This window comes from Dermochelys coriacea, chromosome 7 (assembly GCF_009764565.3).
Source record: "Dermochelys coriacea isolate rDerCor1 chromosome 7, rDerCor1.pri.v4, whole genome shotgun sequence".
Taxonomy (NCBI): Eukaryota; Metazoa; Chordata; order Testudines; family Dermochelyidae; genus Dermochelys; species Dermochelys coriacea.
In genome coordinates this window covers 123,371,970-123,395,057 of record NC_050074.1, presented here as the reverse complement: position 1 = coordinate 123,395,057, position 23,088 = coordinate 123,371,970, and the positions used below count along the sequence as shown (strand labels likewise).

The window sequence follows — 23,088 nt, the reverse complement described above, 5'->3', positions numbered from 1 at the left end:
CTTTTCTTTTTTCGAATACAGACTAACACGGCTGCTGTTCTGAAACCTGTCATTAAAATCTGATGACTGAAAAACCAAGTTCAGAACATCTAAAATCCAAGCATGCTTGAGTCAGTACACTGAAGCAAGAACTCTATTTAAAACATCGCTGGAGCAGACAAAACTCTCACTTTTACAATGTACGCATTGAAACCAGGAAGAAAGCTCCACACTTGCATTCAAATGCATACAATGAATAGAAGAAAAGGAGTACTTGTGGCACCTTAGAGACTAACAAATTTATTAGAGCATAAGCTTTCGTGAGCTACAGCTCACTTGAGCTGTAGCTCACGAAAGCTTATGCTCTAATAAATTTGTTAGTCTCTAAGGTGCCACAAGTACTCCTTTTCTTTTTGAGAATACAGACTAACACGGCTGCTACTCTGAAACCAATGAATAGAAGCTGAGTTCATCTCTGTATTTCAACCTTAAAGTGGTTTAGCTTAACAGCATCCCCTAGTGGTGAAAGCTGGAAATCCAGACTAAAAATAGTTCCTTCACTAGGTAGGCCTACACTTAAATTTTTCGCTGCGGCTCAAAGTCTGAACATTGCTAGCAACAAATGTGTGTGTCCTGGAAAACTTTTGGTATCTAAGAACGTACAGTAGTGATAGTCAGCACTTATTATCTGACATCCAAAAAGTCAGATGTGGACATACTCATCAGAGTAGTCTCTTGTGTGCTGGGAAATTCTAACTCCAGAGGTGCAGGGCATTCATGTGTTTGTAATTAAAGGGCATGTTATGCAAAATCTCAGAGAACATTGCACAAAAAGTAATTGCTCATTTCTATATTCATTGAGTTTATCTGTAGTTTGTAACATTGATACAAGGTTAAGAATTGAATGAAGAGTGGAAGTAATCTGGTCATTTTGCAGAGAGATAGTATATCCACTCTTGTGCTTTGGGTCTTAGAAGCCTGTCAGAGGTCATAGCTTTAGTCACCCAGGAGCTGATTTGGAAAGAAGCTGTTTTGCACTCAGCTGGTAACAGGTGAACTGCAAGACTGTGCTGCTAACAGCTGCTTAGATCCAAACCACACCCAAAAAAGTCATGGCTCTTTGGATCTTTTCAAGCAGGAGAGAGTCGATAAAGGGATTGAGACAGATGGCTCGAACCTGAGTGGAGTGAGCGCCAAATGTGCCTGGGATGATCTGAGCCGGCCCCCAGAGGACGACGAAGATAGTAGAAGCATTTGCATTGGAACGCAGCCACGACGGCTGTCTGGGAAAGGTAAGAGTCAGTTGTGTGTCTCCCAGCCCTGCCCCCCCACCCCCCAAAAAAAAGATATTCCCCATGTACTTGAAGCATTTGGTTTGCATAGCCTTAGGACTATTCTGTAGAGCTTGAAAGTTCACATTAACGTTGTGTCCAATCTTCGGGTACATTACAGACCCCAACCCTGCTCAACGTCACCCTCTTCAGAGAAGGAGGGAATTTATTGTTTCAGGTGACTGTCTGTCTGAGTTTAGCTTTGTTTTGCGGTTAATTCCAATCTGAAACTCCAGAGTAAAACTCGGGAAGCAAGGCCATGTGACATGAAACCAAAAAGGTTCATCAGACACCTGTGCAAAATAGTCATGTTTCCCGCCTGGCTCTAATTCTAATATAATGTTTTCAAGTATTAGCTATCAACTTGGACTGACGTTGCTTGTCGCAACAATAACTCAAATGGTACCTGTAAATAAGGGGCTCTGGAGAATAGGCTGAGAACATTTGGAGGTTCCTCCTTATAGTGAGGTGGTATTTTGGGTTACATATGGGGTTGATGTGGTGCACACATGAATGTGTGTAATTTAAGTCCTGTTTAAATGAGATCTTTCAAATACATATAGATTTATTACAATAAAATGTGTGGAAGTCTGTTATAGGAGGAGTTGACATTAAAAGCAAGTAATTATGTCTACAGAAACCATCATCAATTAATATTTTTCTTGTCTTCCATTTTTTTAACTGAAAAATGCAGTCTTGGGAGTATCAGAGTAGCAGCCATGTTAGTCTGTATTCGCAAAAAGGAAAGGAGGACTTGTGGCACCTTAGAGACTAACACATTTATTTGAGCATAAGCTTTCGTGAGCTACAGCTCACTTCATCGGATGCATTTGGGGGTATGTAAGTCATAGTACATAAGACACCAATTCCCCCTGTCTCCCCAGTCTCCCAAATGAGAAATCTGGGACATCTATACAAAGTCATATTTATGTTATGCCCTTCAGATGATTATGAAATGCTTTATGTAGAGTATTTCACTCCAACCTTTCACAAAAGTAGGGGGAGCTTCTTAGTAAAGCTTGCATGCAAATTTCCTGTAATGTATTTGTCTGTCAGACATTATTGAAAAAATGTAAAGGTTAAGGACTGCACTGAATGTGTATTTGAAGCTAAATGTGAAAATTAAGTTTCAGGCTGAACTTTTGCCTGTGTAAAATTCAGTTCAGTTCATTTCTTTCTTGGAGCCCACTCACGAGTGTGTTTAAATTAACTGACAGGCTTGCAAAGCCAAATATAGAAGTTTAGGGAGTCATGTTTAATCTGATAGAGAGAAACTTCCATTGTCACCTGGTTTGGAAAATTCTTAGCATCAAAGAGTTAGATGTGTCTTGAATTCAGGCGATTCTGGGAGAACTTTTTCCTATGAAAAGGGGTGGATGAGATACCTAATTGCTTAACATTGCCCCCTCTGGATGACTTCTTACCAAAGGCTCCATTCTTCCTTGCTGGAAGGTTGGATATACATTGGGGGCACCAAAATAGAAGAATTGAAACTGACTGCAGTGAAATCACTTCATAAGCCTGAGGTGTCATGGAGAGCACCTCTTTCTGCACCCAGGAAAAGGGGGTGAGCGCAGTCAAATACCTTTTATAGAAACAGACTCCAAAAGAAGCTGGCTCCCTCAGGTTTTCATTAGCAGGTGTTTTTGGGGGGCGGGGGGAGGTTGTGCGCGCATGCACTAAATCATGTTCAAACAAACTCTCTTTGCAGATACAGAGCAAATCAGGGAGACTCTGCGGAGAGGGCTTGAGATTAACAGCAAACCTGTTCTACCTCCAATAAACGCACAAAGACAGAATGGGTTGAACTATGATCGAGCACCGTAAGTAGGATCCCGTGCTCTTCAGATGTGGGGAAAGGGGAGAGTAGAAGAGTTGAGAGTGAAAACAAGATTATGGCTTGGTGGGACCATTACATCGGGAGTAGGGAAAAGGGTAACAATGGGTACTTGCTGCCTAAAAACGCAGAGGGAGACGCATTTGTCAGGGTGGTTTAATGCCGTAGTAAATAAAGAGATATCCTGTACTGTGGGATAGTGTTCCAAAAGAAGCCCCTTAGCTTGAGTTGTTTGAAGTTGGACTGGAAAAAGCACTGGAGAATGTATTGTAGGGAACAAAGCTGCAGTATCATCCAGAGAGTTAGCTGGACTAGATAACACTGTAGATCTTTTTCCTATGCAACTTCTGAGTTGGTCAGTGCATGGCAAATGGCCTACTTGCTCAGACATCTGCAGCACGTGCATTTTTGCCTTTTGGGGGCTTCCCCACTCACTGAACCTGAGACCTTGTTTTCAGTTATCATTGGTACCGTTTGCCCTGAGAGAGAGCAGTGGAGGAAGACTGTTTTTAGCAATGCTGTCAAGCCTAGGAGCACCACAGTTTACCTACCTTGAATGATTGTATCTGGAGGGTCTCACTTTCTTTTTTCCCTCCCTTCTCCAAAGAGTAGAGGTCAGCGTGAAATCTTCCTTTTTCCATAGCGTCAGAAATGCTGACTGGCCTTCAAATTGCTCCTTTCCCTTCACCTCCCACTGTTTGCTGCCATTCCTATGCTATTTCATTCTTAAGTGTCATAGCCAATGTAATATCATTCTTAATACTTCATTCTAGTCCTCTCGTCCTTTTTTCTGTTTCTTCCTCTCTGTTCCCTGTTTGACTGATCGAATCTTTTTGGGTCACAGGGTCTCTGTGAAGCACTGTGCTAATTCATGATGCTATATAAATATTAACCAACATGAAATACATGTGGCATCCCTGTTTTTTAAAAAGGCACTTGAGATTTTTCCTCATTTATAAAATCATTCTTAGATTCAGTATAACAATACTATGGGGCCAGATTCTGACATCTTTATTTATATTGAGTAACATCTTGCTCCATGAAGAGTGGTCCCATGGAAATTTAATTTTTGTTGTTGTTGTGTTTGTTGTTTTTGTTTTTACTACTTTGTGGGATAAGATGCTATTTGGCTATCACATCTGCTCCTTGGGAGGTTGAAATTTACCAAAAATCTTCCCCTGTGATGCCTGTATGCTCATCTGTTATAGGTTTGCTCCTGAGTACTGTGCTACTGCTATGGAATTAAATAGGCAGTACAACTCCTATGCTGACAACTTTTCAGGGACAACAAAACATTTGAGGTCATTGTCGGTATGAGAAAGTGTCTGACATACAAGCACTAATGTTGGATGGCAGCTATAATTCAGACAAGACAGGCATTCAGGGATCAGATAAACAGGGCTTTACTGAAGACAGAGCACTGAAGCATTGGAGGGGGACTTCAGCAAGGGTGAGAGGTGGAACACCTGCATAAATATTGACATGTTTTTTTAACCGCTCAAGGCAAGGAGGAAGGTGAATCAAATATGGAACCTCCTGACCTTGACAGTGCCCACTGTAATGAACATATCTCTTTTCCTTATCTTATCAGTAATTCCCTGAAGCTAAAAAAGATAGGGAATGACTGCTTCCCAGGATTCGCTTGCTGAAAGATCAATAAGTTGCTTTGCTCAGTCTATAGTTACCACTTTGGAAACAGATAGCTATCCTATTTCTCCATAATAGTGGATCTCATTAAGGGAAGATGCTTCTAGAATGCTGTGTCTTTTTCCTGGAGTCACTTTGATAGCTAGCACCCTCAGTGCTAAAAGAGCTCCCTCCTCCCCTCCCCCGTACATCAAACAGCCATATGCTCCCCCCATGTCTTCCATTCTTGCTGTCACCTTAGATGTTGGTTTATAAAGAGGAGCTTTATACTTCATGCTGCTTTCCCACCGCATCACTATGTTTGTGGAAGAAAGTATAGTGAAATCTCGACTAGGCCTTCTCTATCATGGGAAAATGACTCGTGTTGAAAAATGTGTTAAATGAGATTTACCATTGTGCTAGTTAAAATGTATTAAGACATGGGGCAGTTGTGTTTACTGTTGTGCTAGTTAAAATGTATTAACACATTTTCCCAGTGTAGACAAGGCTAAAGAAACCAACCTGATTAGGCAACTTCCTGCCCTAAGAGACCATCGTAGGGTATCCTTGAACTCTGAGCAGTGTTAGATTAGATGGTGGGAAGAGCTTCAGCATCATTGATACTAAAACAGTTCCATTTTTTTGCATGTGTGGACAAAATCAAATATCCAGTCTTTATGCAAGTATTTTAAGTGACAGTAAGGTTGAAAGACAGGGTGCATGGTTCTCTGCACACTTCCTGTGTGACCTTGGGCAGGTCACTTAGGATATGTCTATACAGAAACTAGACACCTGTGTCCGTGCCAGCTGCCTTGGGTTTGTGGGGCTCAGGCTCCAAGGCTGTTTCATTGCTGTGTAGACTTCCGGGCTTGGGCTGGAGCATGGCCTCTAGGACCCTGCAGGGTGGGAGAGCCTGTGCTCAAAGTCTACACAGCAATGAAACAGCCCCACAAGCCCAAGTCAGCTGGCCTGGGCCAGCTGCAGGTTTTTCTTTGCTGTGTAGACATACCCTTAGCCTCTCTGTGCCTCGGTTTCCACATCTGTAGAATGGGGGTAGTAGCTCTGCCCTCCTTCACAAGGGTGTTGAGGATAGATACACTGAATATTGTGAGGCTCCTCAGAAACTACACTGGTGGGGCTAGTGTGTGATCGTACACTGCACTGTTTACACCAGACTGTAAAACATCAAATTGTGGCTTTTTTGAAAGCCATGTGAATAAGTCTGATGCTTTAGGGGGTCTTCAGGAATGTGATAGAAATATTCTCTCAGCCAGGGCAAAGGGTATCTCATCCACTTGGCATGTTGAAGTCCACAGAATTTAAGGCCATAACATTTGCACCTAGCTGACAGTAAAATATTAAAATCTGAGACACAGGCAAACTCAAATAGCTTTATTCAGTAAAGTGTGTGCTGTTTGTTCCAAAGACTTGCAGTTGCTGACCACTGTCTTTCCTTCCTACTCCTTACAATAATGCATCCGTGTTTAAATCAGCAAAACATTCTAGTTTTCTAATAATTCTATTCATAAAACTGTGTGGCGGGGATGCAGACTTGAGTGTAATTTGCTAGTCCCGCATCAGTACAACTGAAGCACTTGTATTCTAAGACCCATATTTCTTCAAATGCTTGCTCATGTCCATTCCACATTAGGTGTGTGTGCTCACCACATGCACCGGTGCCGGAAGTTTTCCCTCCGCAGTATCCGTAGGAGACCGGCTCTGGGGCCCACATGGCGCAGTATAAGGGGCGCCGTCGGCTCCCCACATCCTCAGTCCCTTCTTGCCACCAGTGATGGTGCTGGAACTTCTGCTGCTTCAGCTAGCGTTGTTTCGTGCTCAGTTCTTGAGGACTTTGAAAACCTGTAATAGAGTTGTATGTAGTTAGTAGTTCTTAGTTACCCTTAGTAGTAGTTTCCAACTCTTTGTTAGTCCGGCATGCCCTGGTCCCCAGGCTTTAAGCGCTGCGATCACTGCAAATGGCCTATGCCCACCAATGATCCACATACCACCTGCCTCAGGTGCTCAGGCAAGGGCACATAAGTGACAAGTGCTGTATCTACAAGTCCTTCAAACCTAGGATGAAGAGGAGCACGATATCCATCTGAAAGCGCTCCTGATGGAGTCGGCACTCACTTCGGCACCAGAGCAGTGGTCTGACTCCGCACCGAGCAGTGCTCCGATGGCACTGGTCCCCCTCCACGGCTCCGGTGAAGAAGCCGAAAAAGACTGTGAAGGGAAGATCTCCTACCTCCTGTAAGGGAAAGGAGAGGGCTGAGGGCGAGCCATGACCCATGCTGGGCAGCTCAATGCCTCCATTGGGATCTCGGGCCCCAGCTCAAGTCGAGCAGTGCAGCCCATCCCATACGTCGCCTGCAACCCTAGATAGCAGTTTGGGCCCAGGCCAGCTTCAGTTGCCATCAATGCCTGAAGCCCTTCAAGTGGCTCAGGAAATCCTGACCCTCCCTGTGCCACTCACGCCGGCTCCAGCGGTACCCCAGTCTTGGGGAAAACCCGTGTTGGGACCTTTACATGTGTCCCTGCCTCAGCGGCACCGTTCCCCATCGAGAAGGATGTCCCGCCAGCACTCGCCCGCCCGAAGCTGTCCTGCCTCAGGACTGGAGAGGCAGGCCCAGTGGAGCCCTCTTTGGTCCCTGCGCTGTGGGCACTGCTTGAGGGACTTGAGGCACACCTCACTGGTGGAATGGCGCAGACCCTCTGAAGCACACGCCATCCAGCAAGAACTCTGGGACCGGCCCCAACCATCTCCAAGGGCCTGGTACCGATCTCGGGACCAATCGGACACCAGAGACCGCTGATCGCCAGGCTGTCATCGTCCATCTCCAAGAAGGAGATCGCCCTACTTGGGGCAAGAAGGAGATTACCCTACAACCAGCTCGTAGTAGCTCCTGGTCCCATTCGACATCCCGGTACCAGTCGAGTAGAATCAGGCGTGGATCACCGGGTGTCTGATGCAGATCTACCGAACTGTCAGTCCATGAGAACCTGACCAAGACAGTCTCGCTTGGACAGGTCAGCTTTGGGTCACAGCGACTGGCACTGGTTGGACAAGAGCCACCGCTCAGCCCAATCCTGGTCACCCAGTACTGATTGCTTTGCTGGTAGCTCCTGCTCAAAGCAAGGTTCCCTGACTGCAGGACAGGCCCTGGTACCGGCAGTACCGTCTACATTATCAGCACCAAAACATATCCCATGACCCCAAGCACATGGGCTTGTGCCATGGTACCCGTGAAACCTCTGGGGGTTCACCCAACCTTCCTAGGCTACCAGATCAGTGTCTGGAGTCTCAGAGAGGCCAGTGGCCTTGGTATCCCATCACCCTCTGGTGCTTGAGGCTTCAGGGAGTAAGACCCCGCAGGTCCAGGAGGACCCAGGGGAGAAGGCTGTTGGACCACCCATGGACATGGAGGTTCCGGTGGCATGGCATCATCCTCGTCATCACCAGACGAGGCTATCACCGGGTTCCCTCACCCAGTTCCTCAGGATGACGCCAAGGAGCACCAGGAACCTTTTAAGAGGGTCGCTTCTAACCTGGGGCTTCAGGCAGAGGAATTGGAAGAGCCCTTGGACTCTGATGTTCTCTGTTCCTTGACTCCCACCAGGGTGGCCCTACCCCTTCATGAAGGGGTTTCCGAGATCTCTAATGCCCTATGGCAGACCCCTCTCTTCCCTGGCCCCATCTCTAAAAGGGCTGAACGAAAGTACTTCGTGCCAACCAAAGGGCATGAGTACCTATATTCCCACCCAGCCCCCAATTCCCTTGTGGTCGAGGGGGTTAACCACACGGAGAGGTAGGGACAACCCGGGGCCACTCCCAAAAATAGACTTGAGGAGGCTGGATCTTTTTGGACGTAAAGTTTATTTGTCTTTCAGCGTTCAGCTAAGAGTAGCCAACCACCAAGCCCTCCTTGGCTGATATGACTTCAATATGTGGCAAGCCATGGCCAAGTTCAAAGAGTTGTTCCCTGGGACTTCCAAGGAGTTCTGGGCGATCCTTGGTGAAGGCACGACTGCGGCCAGGGTGACCCTCCAGGCGGCGGCAGCTGCTGCCTGCACCATGGCTTTCGCTATCTCCATGCGGCGAGCCTCCTGGCTGCTCCTGTCTGGGTTGTCCACCAAGGCCCAGCAGTCTATGCAGAGGACCTCTTTGCTACCAGACAGAACAGGAAATGCCACTGGTTTTGTTCTCAACTGGGTCTGAGCAAGGAGTCCCTCTCCGATGCCTTCCTCCTATCGTGGTCAGGGAGCCATGTATGCGTTCCCTCTGATTCCACTCATCAGCAGGGCCCTGGCAAAGATCAAGAGAGACACGGCACAGGTTATCATATTCACCCTGGCATGGCCTCGCCAGCACTGGTTCAGCATGCTCATGAGCTTGTCAGCAGCCCCTACCTGGCCCCTACCCAACTGACCAGACCTGCTTTCTCAGGACCATGGTTGGCTCTTACACCCCAACCTCAAGTTCTTCCACCTCTCAGCATGGATACTTTGTGGCTGAACCCAGAGGAGCGGACCTGTTCGGAAGGAGTCCAACAGGTCCTCTGGGAAAGTAGGAAGCTCTCGACTAGACTGACTTACCTGGCCAAGTAGATGAGGTTTTCCTACTGTGTGTCTGAATGGGGCATCTCTCCCTCGCATTCCTCCATATAGGCTGTCCTGGACTACCTGCTCCATTTGAGGAACCAGGGCCTGGCACACTCTTCCATTAGAGTGCATCTCGCGGCCATCTCTGCTTTTCACCCGCTGATCCAAGGACAGATGGTGTTCTCCCATGACATGATGGTCAGATTCTTGAGAGGGCTGAGGAGACTCTTCCCTCAGGTGCAGGCTCCCATCCCACAGTGGGATCTTAGCTTGGTCCTCTCTAGGCTCACTGGCCCACCCTTTGAGCCGCAGGGTTCCTGCTCCCTTTCCCATCTGTCATGGAAGGCCGCATTCCTGGTGGCAGTGATGTCAGTGAGACGGGTCTCGGAAATCAAAGCCTTGACCTCTGAACCGCCGTATACAAAGATATGGTTCAGTTGCAGTCCCAACCAGACTTCCAGCCCAGGGTAGTCTCCACCTTCCGCATGAACCAAGATATCTTCCTCCTGGTGTTCTGTCCCAAACCGCACAAGACCAGTGAAGAGAGGCATCTTTATGCCCTGGACATCCAGAGGGCCTTGGCTTTTTACTTAGAATGTGTACGTACACACACACACACACACACACACACACACACACACACACACACACACACACACACACACACACACACACTATAGAACGGACATGAGCAACACACACACACACACACACACACTATAGAACGGACATGAGCAACACCTCTCGAAGAACACCAGTTATGGAAAAGGTAACTCTCTTTTTGGTTGCTGAGAGGGCTCGATCCTGCAGTTTGCTCAGCACTCCGGCCCCAATCCAGCACAGCACGTGCTTAATTGTAAGTATGTGACAGGTTTCAGAGTAGCAGCCGTGTTAGTCTGTATTCGCAAAAAGAAAAGGAGTACCGGTGGCACCTTAGAGACTAACAAATTTATTAGAGCATAAGCTTTCGTGAGCTACAGCTCACTTCATCGGATGCATTTGGTGGAAAAAACAGAGGAGAGATTTATATATACACACACACACACAGAGAACATGAAACGAGTAATTCCACTGATTTTAATATCAGTTCGGTTTGCCCCAAAGTCCTAAGAAAAGTTCCTTCAGGGAAAATTTGGTTTTGGTCTAAACTCTTCAGGGCAGCTGTAGCATGTGTCATAAGATTGGACTTTCTTTTGTAGTTATTACTGTAGACAGTTCAGTTCCTCTTCTCCTAAAGATAAGACTGAAAACACTCGAGGTTTAAAAGTGCATTGGACAATTGTTTCTCAAAATGACTGTTCGTTCCGTTCATAAACACCTATTAGTCAGTTCATAGAAATTAAATAAAAACATGTCTAGTAATCTTTGGAAATGATTTGTCATTTGGACCAAGATAACGTAATACTCTGCTTCACTGCTTGGGAAAAATGGGGCTTGTATGCATAAATATACTCATTAGTGACAGGTTTCAGAGTAGCATAAAGAAGGTAAAAAATCCATTGCAATTGACATACTACACTGACTATGGTGAGAGACTGTGCCACACACTCTCAAAGAAACTGAGGCACCACCTGATCAGCATCCTGTACATCAGACAGGAGAAGATCAAGAATGAGCTGTCAAAACTGGAGACTTTCATACAAAACCAACGTTACACACAAACTTCCACATGGCTGGACTTTACTAAAACGAGACAAGCCATTTACAATGCACACTTCACTTCTCTACAGAGTTAAAAGGATAGTAAACTATCTAAACTCCTACATGCCACAGGGGGCTACAACAGTGGTACCCTCAACTCACCTAACAATACTGTTAATCTATCCAACCACACACTTAGCCCAGCAGAAGAGTCTGTCCTATCTCGGGAACTCTTTCTACTCCACCACCCCCACGAACATGATACAGTTCTGCGGTGATCTGGAAGCCTACTTTTGTCGTCTCTGACTTAAGAAATATTTTCAGCACACTAGTGAACAGTGCTCTGACCCAGAGGAACCCTCCTACCAATACTACAAGAAGAAAGATTCTGCATGGACTTTCCTGACAGTCGAAATGACAGCTTGGACTTCTACATAGAGTGCTTCTGCAGACGTGCACAGGCTGAAATTGTGAACAAACAGCATCACTTGCCCCATAACCTCAGCCATACAGAACACAATGCCATCCACAGCTTCAGAAACAACTCTGACACTATAATCAAAGGGGCTGACAAAAGAGGTGCTGTAGCTATAATCAACAGGTCGGATTATGAACAGGAGGCTGCCAGGCAACTCTCCAACACCACATTCTACAGGCCACTATCCTCTGCCCCACTGAGGAGTACCAAAAGAAACTACACCAGCTGCTCAAGAAACACCCTGCTACAGCACAGGAACAAATCTGCATGGACACACCCCCAGAGCCCCGACCAGGGGTATTCTATCTGCTACCCAAGATCCATAAACCAGGAAACCTTGGAAGCCCCATCATCTCAGGCATCGGCACTCTTACAGCAGGATTATCAGGCTATTTGAACTCTCCTCAGACCCTACGCTACTAGCACTCCTAGCTATCTTCAAGACACCATCGCGTTTCTGAGGAAACACAATGCGTTGGTGATCTTTCTGAAAACACCATCCTGGCCACCATGGATATAGAAGTCCAGTATTCCACATGAGGATGGACTACAAGCTGTCAAGAACAGTATCCCTGATGAAGCCACGGCACACGTGGTGGCTGAGCTCTGTGACTTTGTCCTCACCCACAACCATTTCAGATTTGGGGACAACTTACACCTTCAAGTCGGCGGCACTGCTGTGGGTACCCGCATGGCCCCACAGTATGCCAACATTTTTATGGCTGACTTAGAACAAAGCTTCCTCAGCTCTCGTCCCCTAGCGCCCCTCCTCTACTTGCGCTACATTGATGACATCTTCATCATATGGACCCATGGGAAGGAGGCCCTTGAAGAATTCCACCTAGATTTCAACAGTTTCCACCCCACCATCAACCTCAGCCTGGACCAGTCCACACAAGAGATCCACTTCCTGGACACTACAGTGCAAATAAGTGATAGTCACACAAACACCATTCCATACTGGAAACCTACTGACCGCTATACTTACCTACATGCCCCCAGCTTCCATCCAGGACACATCACACGATCCATTGTCTACAGCCAAGCCCTAAGATAGAACCGAATTTGCTCCAATCCCTCGGACAGAGACAAACACCTTCAAGATCTTTATCAAGCATTCTTAAAACTACAATACCCACCTGGGGAAGTGAGGAATCAGATTGACAGAGCAAGACGGGTACCCAGAAATCACCTACTACAGGACAGGCCCAACAAGGAAAATAACACAACACCACTGGCCATCACGTATAGCCCCCAGCTAAAACCTCTCCAGCACATCATCAATGATCTAGAACCTATCCTGGAAAACGATCCCTCACTCTCCCGGACCTTGGGAGGCAGGCCAGTCCTTGCTTACAGACAGCCCCCCAACCTGAAGCAAATACTCACCAGCAATTACACACCACACCACAGAAACACTAACCCAGGGACCAATCCCTGTAGCAAACCTCGTTGCCTACTCTGTCCCCATATCTACTCTAGCGACATCGTCGGAGGACCCAACTACATCAGCCACACCATCAGAGGCTCATTCACCTGCAAGTCTACTAATGTGATATGTCATCATATGCCAGCAATGCTCCTCTGCCATGTACATTGGCCAAACCGGACAGTCTATGCAAAAGAATAAATGGACACATCAAACATCAGGAATGGTAACATACAAAGGCCAGTAGGAGAACACTTCAATCTTCCTGGACATTCTATAACAGATTTAAAAGTAGCTATACTTGAACAAAAAAACTTCAGAAACAGACTTCAAAGAGAAACAGCAGAACTAAAATTCATTTGCAAATTTAACACCATTAATTTGGGCTGGAATAGGGACTGGGAGTGGCTGGCTCATTACAAAAGCAGCTTTGCCTCTCCTGAAATTGACACCTCCTCATCTATTATTGGGAGTGGACTACATCCACCCTTTCAACACTGGTTTTCCACTAGTTAGATAACTCCCTTCTCTTCATGTGTCAATATATAATGTTGTAATCTGTAATTTTCATTCCATGCATCTGAAGAAGTGAGATTTTTACCCATGAAAGTGTACGCTCAAATAAATCAGTTAGTCTTTAAGGTGCCACTGGACTCTTTATACAGTCTCAGGCAGTCTCCCTGTCCCCTGCGCTGACTGCGCCACTCCCACAGGCCTCCCTCTACCCCAGGTTCCAGTCCAGGGACCCTTGAACTAGCAGTTCAGGTCTATTCTCCTAACCCTTTCTGCTCCTTCCCTGAACTGCTTCCTACTCTTCCCCCCCCCCCCCAATATATCAGGGAGTGTGTCTGCAGGATTTCTCACTGCAACCCTCTATGTTGCCAGCTCCTTGGCTTGGTAGAAGCCTGTACCTGTTTCTGCCCAGATGAGCTTCAGCCCCTATTAAGCCTCGTTGCATCCTAGCTCCCCTCCAGGTGCAGCCTACAGTTAATTGGCCTCTCTTGCCAGTATTAATCCCTCCAGGGCTAGTGTGAGGTGAATATCTCATCGCAGAGGGCAACAGTATTTGTAAACACTATATCAATAAAATGGTTCAAGTCATCAACTAAGGGATAGAATATAAATCTACAGTTAGTGAAGTGTACAAACCAAGGTTAAAATTACTAATGGCTACAACTCACTATGCCAGTGCCTTTCACCCAATTCCCCAGTGATCTGACCCATTTCTCAACAAAGGTTTGAGCAACTGAGTTACTGTTACTGAGATTGAATTACTTTGGCAAAATACTAAGGAGTCTCCTGTTACTGAGACTGAATTACTTTGGCAAAATACTAAGGAGTAGTATGGTCAACCAATATTGTATTGGGTTTAGCTCTCTTCATCCAGAGATCTTAAATAGCATAAAGAATTAGAGCAGCAGTACTCACTGCAGCAGGAGAAGTACTCAGTTCATATATCTGACTTTGAAAAACTGTTTGTACATTCACTTACTCATCATTAAATTGTCGTTCTCAGTAGTTAAAGTGAATTAACAAGCTCTGTCTCAGGTATAGACAGAGGTATAGGTATCCTTACATTCCATTGACCCAGACAGATCTGGTTCATGGAATGACTAACCATGTCTGCCCACCCATGAATCAGGATCTGTCCATTTCTGGATCTCCTAACCCAGGATTGGAGTAAAATCAAACATCCCAGCCTAGGCTCGCTCCATCTCGGGGCCTGGTGTTTGGATGGGCATCAGAACCTGAACACTCATGTTCTACCCCCGTTCAGAAAATCTTAACCAAATTATAAAGGATTTTACTAGAATCTGCTACCCTGCCAAATAGAGATGCTTTTTGGTCTGGGCACGACTCCACCAACATTCTCCAGATTTTGCGGGCATTCTGGTTGTCCTAGACTATATCCTGTCCCTGAAGGCTTCAGGTCTTGCTCTTATTACTGCTAGGTGTACCCATAGCAAACTTAGTGCCTTCCTTCCTCCGGTAGAAGGGCGTTCCATCTTTATCCACCTAACTACTATATGGTTTATGAAAGGCTTGATCGCGACCTTCCCGCCAGTCCTTGTACCTATGCCTCAATAGGTCCTTACCCTTGTTCTGTCAACATTCATAGGTCCACCTTTTGAACATATGGCGACATGTGCCATGGCCCAACTGTCCATGAAGGTTGCATTCTTAGTGGCCATCACTTCATCCAAGAGGGTCAGAGAGCTAGGAGCCCTCAGGACAGACCCACTGCATACAGTGTTCCACAAAGAGAGTTTTCTCTTCGTTTACACCCCCAATTTCTCCCCAGGAAGGTCAGAGTTCCACATCAATCAAATTATACTTACCTGTGTTTTTTTTTCCTGAAACCCCATGCTTCCTTCAAAGATAAGAGGCTTCACTCGCCTGACATCTGGCACCCTGGCATTCTACCTGCAAAGAACCAATCCCATTAGGAAATCTGAAACTTTGTATTGCATTAGCAGAAAGGTCAGGTGGGCAAGCCATATCCTCCCAGAGGATTTCTAAATGGGTTTCAGGATGCATCTTAGAGCTAGAAAATAGCAAGAATCCCTCCCGCTGCAGGTATTACAGCTTACGCCACATGAGCACAAACTGCTTCCATGATATTCCTATCTGACATCCCACTGCAGGACATTTTCAGGGCAGCAACTTGGAGTTCTGTCCACACATTTGCTACACACTACACTAGTTCATGCATTGGCTGTGGATGCAGTGGTAGGAATGGCAGTATTGCAAGCATCTTTTACTGCCATCTTCCTCGCACCTTCTTCCAGGCTGAACACAACTTGCCAATCCAATCACCCATGTGTGGAATACACTTAGGGGCCAGCACTCCAAGAAGTGGAGATTACTTTCTGTAACTGGAGGTTCTTCAAGATGTCATCCCTATCTGTATTCCACTATCTGCCCTTCATCCCCTATATTTCATATCCTGTTGGATTTGCAGTGATTGAAGGAACTGGAGAGGTGTTGACCCACACTGCCTCTTCTAGCCTCAGTCGGGAGCACGAAAGGGGAGCTATTGGGCACGTGTGGGTCCACGGACAGTGCTTTGAAGAATTTCTGGACTTGGGCACACGGCATGCATGCGTACCCAGGTGTGGAATACAGATAGAGACCAAACAGCTCTCAGAACCTCCAGTTACAGCAAGTAACCTGCACTTTCTTTTAACCAGCATGACCTTTTTCCTTGATTGAGGCTTTTTGGGCTTCTAGTAAACTGTTCTTGAACAATTCCCAATTACCATTCACATTTTTCTGGTTTAAATTGTCCCTCTAGCTGATTGTTTTCAGCTTTGTGGAATTTTTACAGGGTGTGTGTGTGTGTGTGTGTGTGTACTGGTCTGGCCTCTGTTCTATTTGCACATTATAAATGTGATCAAATCGTCATTGTTTGTACCTAAGCTACCATTAATGTTTTAGTGCTGTGATCAGTTCCTCTTTGGCTGTCAAGATGAGATCTAATACAGCATTCCCCTATGTTGGCTGGAACGCTTTTTGAGTTAGGAAATTGTCATCTCTGATATTTAGGCACTCTCAGGCTGTTTTAGTACTGGCAGCATGAGTCCTCTAGCACAGTGGTCTCCAAACTTTTTGGCTCGCACACCCAGGGTGAAGACCGGAAGACCAGCCACAGGCGTGCCGTCGGAGGGGAACACCCGCAGTGGACGTGCAGAGCTGCCACTGAAGGAAAAAAACGGTGGAGTGCCGTCTTGCAATGCTCCTGCTGCCTACACCCCCCCGGGGTGCAGGCACCCCGGTTTGGAGGCCACTTCATCCTGAAGTCCTCCATGATCACACAGCTTATTTTCTCAATCTACTACTCTTACTTAGACTAACTCCTATCAATTTCAGTGGGAGTCTTGCCTGAGTAACAAATGCAACACAGACCAGAAGCAGGTGCATTTTGGGGTGTTAATATATTTCAGGGGTATCACTAGGCATAGGCCCGACGATTGAGTGACTAGTCAGCAACAGCGTGTAGCGAGCACCTGGAAATGCACTGTCTGTTGTATTATATTGCTGTCACTGATATAATAGCTCGTTCTCCTATAGCTCGCTCCATCTGAGAATCAAAAAGTGCTTGATAAGCATTAAGGGGTTAATCCTTATGGCATCCCTATGTGGGAAGCACACTCTCAATTTTACAGATGGGGAAACTGAGGCATAGAGAAGTTGTGTTGGCTCAGGATCCCTCAGGGAGTCAGTGGCAGAGCTGGAAATACAACTCAGATCTCCTGATTCCAGTCCAGTTTTAGCTACAGGGAGAATCAGTTACCCTCAGTGCATTAACAGCATTATCATACAACTTTCAAAATGGATTTGGGGGTTGGGGTGGCTTGTTGTTGCTTGTACTGCATTCATTTAATGTCCCCACTATGCTAGGAACTGTGCAAAGCCCTACTAAGGCAGTCCCTGCCCTGAAGAGCTTAGTCTAAGTAGACAAGACAGACAAAGGGTTGGAGGGGCACTGGTTGCCCAGAGCTGAGAGGACATGCACAAGGTCATAGTGTAAGTCAGTGACAGAGCCACAAATGAATCCTGAGTCCCAGGTCAGCACCCTATCCACTAGGTATTGCTGTTCCACAAAGAAAGTCCCCTTACCCCAACCAAACCTATAAAATAGCTATTGGGACAGCTTGAGAAGAGGTTGCTATAAACATGACTTGCTTCATAAAGAAGGGATGTCCAAACTTGTGCAACCAATGATTACACTGGCAATTTTCTGGGAGCCCCAAGGGCGGCTGCTTCTTGGCATAAATTGAAGCAGATTGCAGTCACCCTCACCTTTTAATATGGGCTGAGAGCCTAGGGCGACTACAGGTCCCAGCGCGTGGCCACTCAGATCAAGATGGAGCATCGCATGCTGGAACCTGTAGTCTCCCCAGGCCTCTTCTCCCTGCTTAAGTGGAAGGAGGTTGCAATCTATGTTTGCCCACCCGTTCTACAGAAGCCAGTTTTAGAAATCTGATGTGGCTTTGGCTAACTATTGCTGTTAATCTTCATTCACAAGATTTAAAAAGAGAAAAGCAGATTCGGGCAGATTCGGGAAAAACAGATAGTTAAAAGTCAGCTAAAGTCACCTTGGTAACTGCTGCAGTACACTCTCCCAGAACAAGGAGACATCAAACCCAGCTACAACCAGCTTTAAAGAAACAAACAGAATTTAATCATCTAAAGAATTAATCTGACAACTGCCCACACTTACACCTCCCACAAGTCTTCAATCACTTGGAAATGTGCTTTAATCTCCTCCAACTCCCCTCCAGTTTCATAAAATGCTAGATGTGCAGTCCTCAAACTGGGGCATTTCCAGTATACTGCTTGCATTTAAATGTGCTGCCTCCAGCCCTGGCTTTTACTGACTTGTTTTTTCTGGACACAGAGAAACAAAAATTATTTATGTGGGTTGGATGAAGTATTAAATCTGGAATAGACAAAGTTTGCAACAATGTACGTAGTAGTAAGCTTGCTCTGTCATAACAATAAAAATTACACCAGCCTTTGCTCCTGATTTATTTGGTGATGGGGTGGGGAAGTGGAAGGTTATGGGTAAACAACAATCATAAAATTGGAGATATTGGTGCTAGAGAGCAAAGTGTTTCTCAACTTTCCTTTAAAATTTGAAACTCCAAGTTATGCATGGCAGGGAAAGCTATGCCATGAGCTTCTTATTAATAACGCCCCAGCAATTCCATCAACCCTTCATCTAGACTGTCACCCTTTCTACGGGCCAGAACAAAGATTTCCATTCCTGCTGAAAGAATGTTAATGTCTCTTGCAGAGTTCTGTGTCCATTGCACGCTCGATAATCTGAAAGTCAGATCTAATTCTTGGCCTTTCTGTAGCGCCTTCCAGCTGAGCATCTCAAAGCGCTTTACAAACACCACTCGGTTAATTATTGCAATCGAGGGAAGTATTTCCACTTCACAGATGGGAAAACTGAGACACAATATAAAAAGAAATCTAGAGCTTTGTTTTCACTGCAAAACACTGAGGTGTTTTGTTTTTGTACCTTGAATTAGCTATGTCGAGGTAAAATCCAAGCAGAGGTGAGACATGGGTAGTTTTTTTATATCTACTAGCTACATGGAGGTAAAAACTACTTGTGCAGCCACTAGGTTTTTACATTGAGAGAACTGGGTAGGTCTACATTAGAAGCATTACATATGGACTTCCTGGTGTAGAGGCCCAGTGTTGTAAACAGGCAGTAACTTTCATCTGACCCAGCTACAACAACCAGTGATTGAGTAGTGTCCTCAGTACAGCTGTCTTTTCACCCAGCCCCCACACTGTCTGCACCCATCATGCTGCCTACCCGTGTTCGTATCGGTGCATTTTGGGAAAATTTGGGCAACTGCCCCCGCTACCTCAACAGAGGACCATGTGCCCTGGGGATGTGTGCACAGAGCAAGAGCAGCAGCCACGGGGGGGGGGAGGAATGCACTTGGGCTGTCTTATTGTGCAAGGAGGGGGATAGGCCAGCTCTGCTACACATTCATAGTTGTGGGTTTACATTTATACAGCAGAAGGCATGTTACAACCCGATTATAGGAATACAGTGATGTAGGCCACGTAGCTACTGTGGCTACTGACTTTTATTAACTACATTATGTGTGGACGCACATGTCTAGAACGATCCATGTCACAAAGTGTTCAGAAAGTTTCAGTGTAGACAGGGCCTAAACCTCGATTCAGCTACCCAGCTTTACTCTTTTTAACATAAACAGATCCCACCCCAGACCACAATCAGAGGAACAACCCACATTTCAAAGAAACAACAAACACAGCAGTTGTAACTATTTTAGAAAGGCTTTTAGCTGAAGGGATTGCTAATTATTTGATCACAGGTTTCAGAGTAGCAGCCGTGTTAGTCTGTATTCGCAAAAAGAAAAGGAGTACTTGTGGCACCTTAGAGACTAACAAATTTATTAGAGCATAAGCTTTCGTGAGCTACAGCTCACTTCATCGGATGCATGTGAGCTGTAGCTCACAAAAGCTTATGCTCTAATAAATTTGTTAGTCTCTAAGGTGCCACAAGTACTCCTTTTCTTTTTAATTATTTGATGTTACTTAAATGTTAACCGCTATATTGCTTCACATATTCACCCTTTTTAACAGAATGGCTGGTTACTGATTAATGTAAAGTCTTAATTATTTAGGGTCTGAGAAAACCTGTTTGAAATACAGCTAAATGATATATTAGTAGTCAGTGTCATCTTGTGAGTACAGAATGCACAGGCAGCATTCGCCATTTAAAAACAAGAGTTTTTAATATGACCTACAAGGCCCAGCCCTTGCTTCACAGTGTTATCATTATTATATTGGCGCCTGTGGGGGCTAATCAGGAATCAGAGCCCTATTGTGCTAGGCATGGTACAAACTAGTGAATTAAAAACAAAACAAAAAACCTCCCCAACCCCAGAGAGCTTGCACGCTTTAGGTTTGTGGCAAACGCTATGGAATTCTATTGTGTAAATGCTTATCCATTCTAAACTTAAATTCCCGGACAGAAGCCACTCAAAGCATTAACCCGTCTGGGTAGAAAAAGGCCGATACCCAGTCTCCCATCTTCACTAACAAAATTGCTGAATAACTCTGGATATGCCCATATGTACACCAGTTCTGTAATTGCACATGAGTTGATAAACTTAAGGTCTAAAATCTCTCATGATTCTGGTGGCCGACATCCTGTTGGGGGGCTTGGTAATGAATAATTGGAAAAACTAGATCGGGGTGGGCAAACTTTTTGGACTGAGGGCCACATCAGGGTTGCAAAACTGTACGGAGGGCCGGGTAGGGAAGGCTGTGCCTCCCCAAACAGCCTGGCCCCTGCCCCCTCCCACTTCCTGCCCCCTGACTGCCCCTTCCTTGGACCCTACCCACTATTCAACCCCCCCTGTTCCCTGTCCCCGACCGCCTCTTCTGGGGACCCCCCATCCAATCCCCCCTGACTGCTCCAACCCCTCTCTATAACCCCGACCCCTGACAGGCCCCTTGGGACTCCCACACCTATCCAAACCTCCCCTGTTCCCCATCCCCTGACTGCCCCCCGGGACTCCCACATCTATCAAACTGCCACCTGCTCCACATCCCCTTGCTGCCCCTCTGCCCCATCCAACCACTCCCTGTCCCCTGACTGCCCCCGGGGACCCCCTGCCCCTTATCCAACTGCCCAGCTCCCTGCCCCCTTATCTTGCCACTCAGAGCAGCAGGACCGGCTTATTGGAAAGCCTGGGAGGTGGGTGAGCTGAGCTGCCCACCTGGCGGCATAACTGTGTGTGGGGGGGACAGCAGGGGAGGGGCCGGGGGCTAGCCTCCCCAGCTGGGAGCTCAAGGGCCGGGAAGGACGGGCCCGTGGGCCAGATGTGGCCTGCAGGCTGTATTTTGCCCACCTCTGCTCTAGATGACAGGCTAAGGCTTTGTCTACACTGCACAGCTGTGTTGCTAGAAGTTGGGCAGTATAAACGCTGTTTATCAGCACCGACAAAATACTCTGACCTCCTCGGAGCAGGGTGTGCGTTGTGGCTGCCCACAAGGAGCTGTTTACACTGCCACTTGCCTCGGCAAAACCTTTGTCTTTGGGGGGGAAGGGAGGGAGGGCTTTTTTAAGCACCTGTGAACGACAGTCGTTCAATTGGCAATGTAGACAAAGCCTCTTTCCCACAGGGTAATGTGTATATAAGATCTGATAAGGAAGTTCAGGTAAACCTTAGGTTAAGGTCAATTGATCATTAATCAACCATGCACTTCTTGGGTAATCAAACTGTAAAATGTTTTCTTCAGTATCTGGCCCATTCCACTGTTTTAAGGCCCCACCTACATGGAGCTGTAAAAAATGAACCAGTTTAAACTCTCAGGTTTAGATGCCAGCTAGACTACAAAGGGATGTGTCTTTGCTGCAGAGTTTATCTGATGACTGGTTTCAGAGTAGCAGCCGTGTTAGTCTGTATTCGCAAAAAGAAAAGGAGTACCGGTGGCACCTTAAAGACTAACAAATTTATCTGATGACTGGCATTCAGGTGATCAGCACCTGGGTTAGCCTAGCCCGGATAGGAGTAGTCACAGTGCAAAGCCCACTTACTGTGTCCTCACCAATGCTGCACTCGCCCATGTGTGTCACTAGGGCTGCAGGGGACACATACCATGGTCTTTTGTGCTGCTCTGCTTCTTTCCCAATAAACTGGGAGAACATGTCTGCCCTTCTGGCCCAAGAGGGCGGTGGGCAGTGGAATTTTGGAAAGGCTTTGGAAGACTGTCAGCACTCAAGTTGTTTAGCCTGTTTCCTCACTGCATAGTGAGAGTAGGTTACCAGCCCTCCTGAAAGCCTCACTTAGGTTTTAGCCTATAGCCCTAGGTTTAAAGCCAGCTAGCCCAGGTTTAAAGCATCATCAAACTCAGATGAGAGAGTTGTGGATGTGGATGGTGAGGGGAGTGAGAGCCCGAGTTAACTCTACAGTGAAGACAGACCCCAAATCAACATCCTTGGTGAACAAGCTGTTACGTCATGATTCTCACATTCTGCATCTGAGACATGGCTCCATCTTACAGCGTAGAAAGGGTCAAGCCATATTTTAATTATGTTCCTGAACTGCACTGTGACATGGTAACATTTTATTTGGTCTGCCCTGCAGGATGGAATTGCAAGCATGTTTTAACTGTCAGGGGACAAATGCTTGGAGTGTTGTCAGTCAGTCTCCTTCCTCTCTCCTCTCCTCTCCTCTCCCAACCAAACACAATGATTCTGAGACCCTAGCAATGTATTGCCTCTATTAAACCAGGATTGACAGATAAGAGAAATGTAAACCCTGTCTCTTCTCACATCATGTAAGTTGATGGCACTCTATATGTCCCTCACTTTCCAGCCAGTTGGCTTCTTCGCTGTCTCCCTCCTTTCTGTCCTTGATCCCAGTCCTTCTGATCAATCAGTGCTTTTTGTTTGATGTGTTTTTGGGAGTGGAGTTTTCTTATTGCATGTAAGATCGTTGGGTCAAGCATCATCTTTTCCTGTGTTCTCACAAACACACAAAGAATTATAATGCTACTCTTTGAACATATAAAGTATTTTAGTTCATGATCTGGTGTTTTGAGATATCTACCTGATTATATTGAAGATTTTGTCTTGTGAGGTTCATAATTGCAGAATGTA

The 23,088-nt window shown here is 46.2% G+C and overlaps 1 protein-coding gene across 2 annotated transcripts in view; it reads left to right on the top strand.

The window, feature by feature from the left end:
• SUFU (SUFU negative regulator of hedgehog signaling) overlaps nt 1–23,088 on the top strand; it is a 116,539-nt gene that overhangs the window by 67,993 nt on the left and 25,458 nt on the right. The window contains exons 7-8 of one of the 2 annotated variants that reach the window (XM_038409187.2): nt 1,118–1,271; nt 3,022–3,133. In XM_038409187.2, the coding sequence (XP_038265115.1) occupies nt 1,118–1,271; nt 3,022–3,133 (266 nt within the window). Of the gene's footprint in view, nt 1–1,114; nt 1,272–3,021; nt 3,134–23,088 lie in introns of both variants that reach the window. The other variant, XM_038409185.2, reaches the window with a different exon arrangement.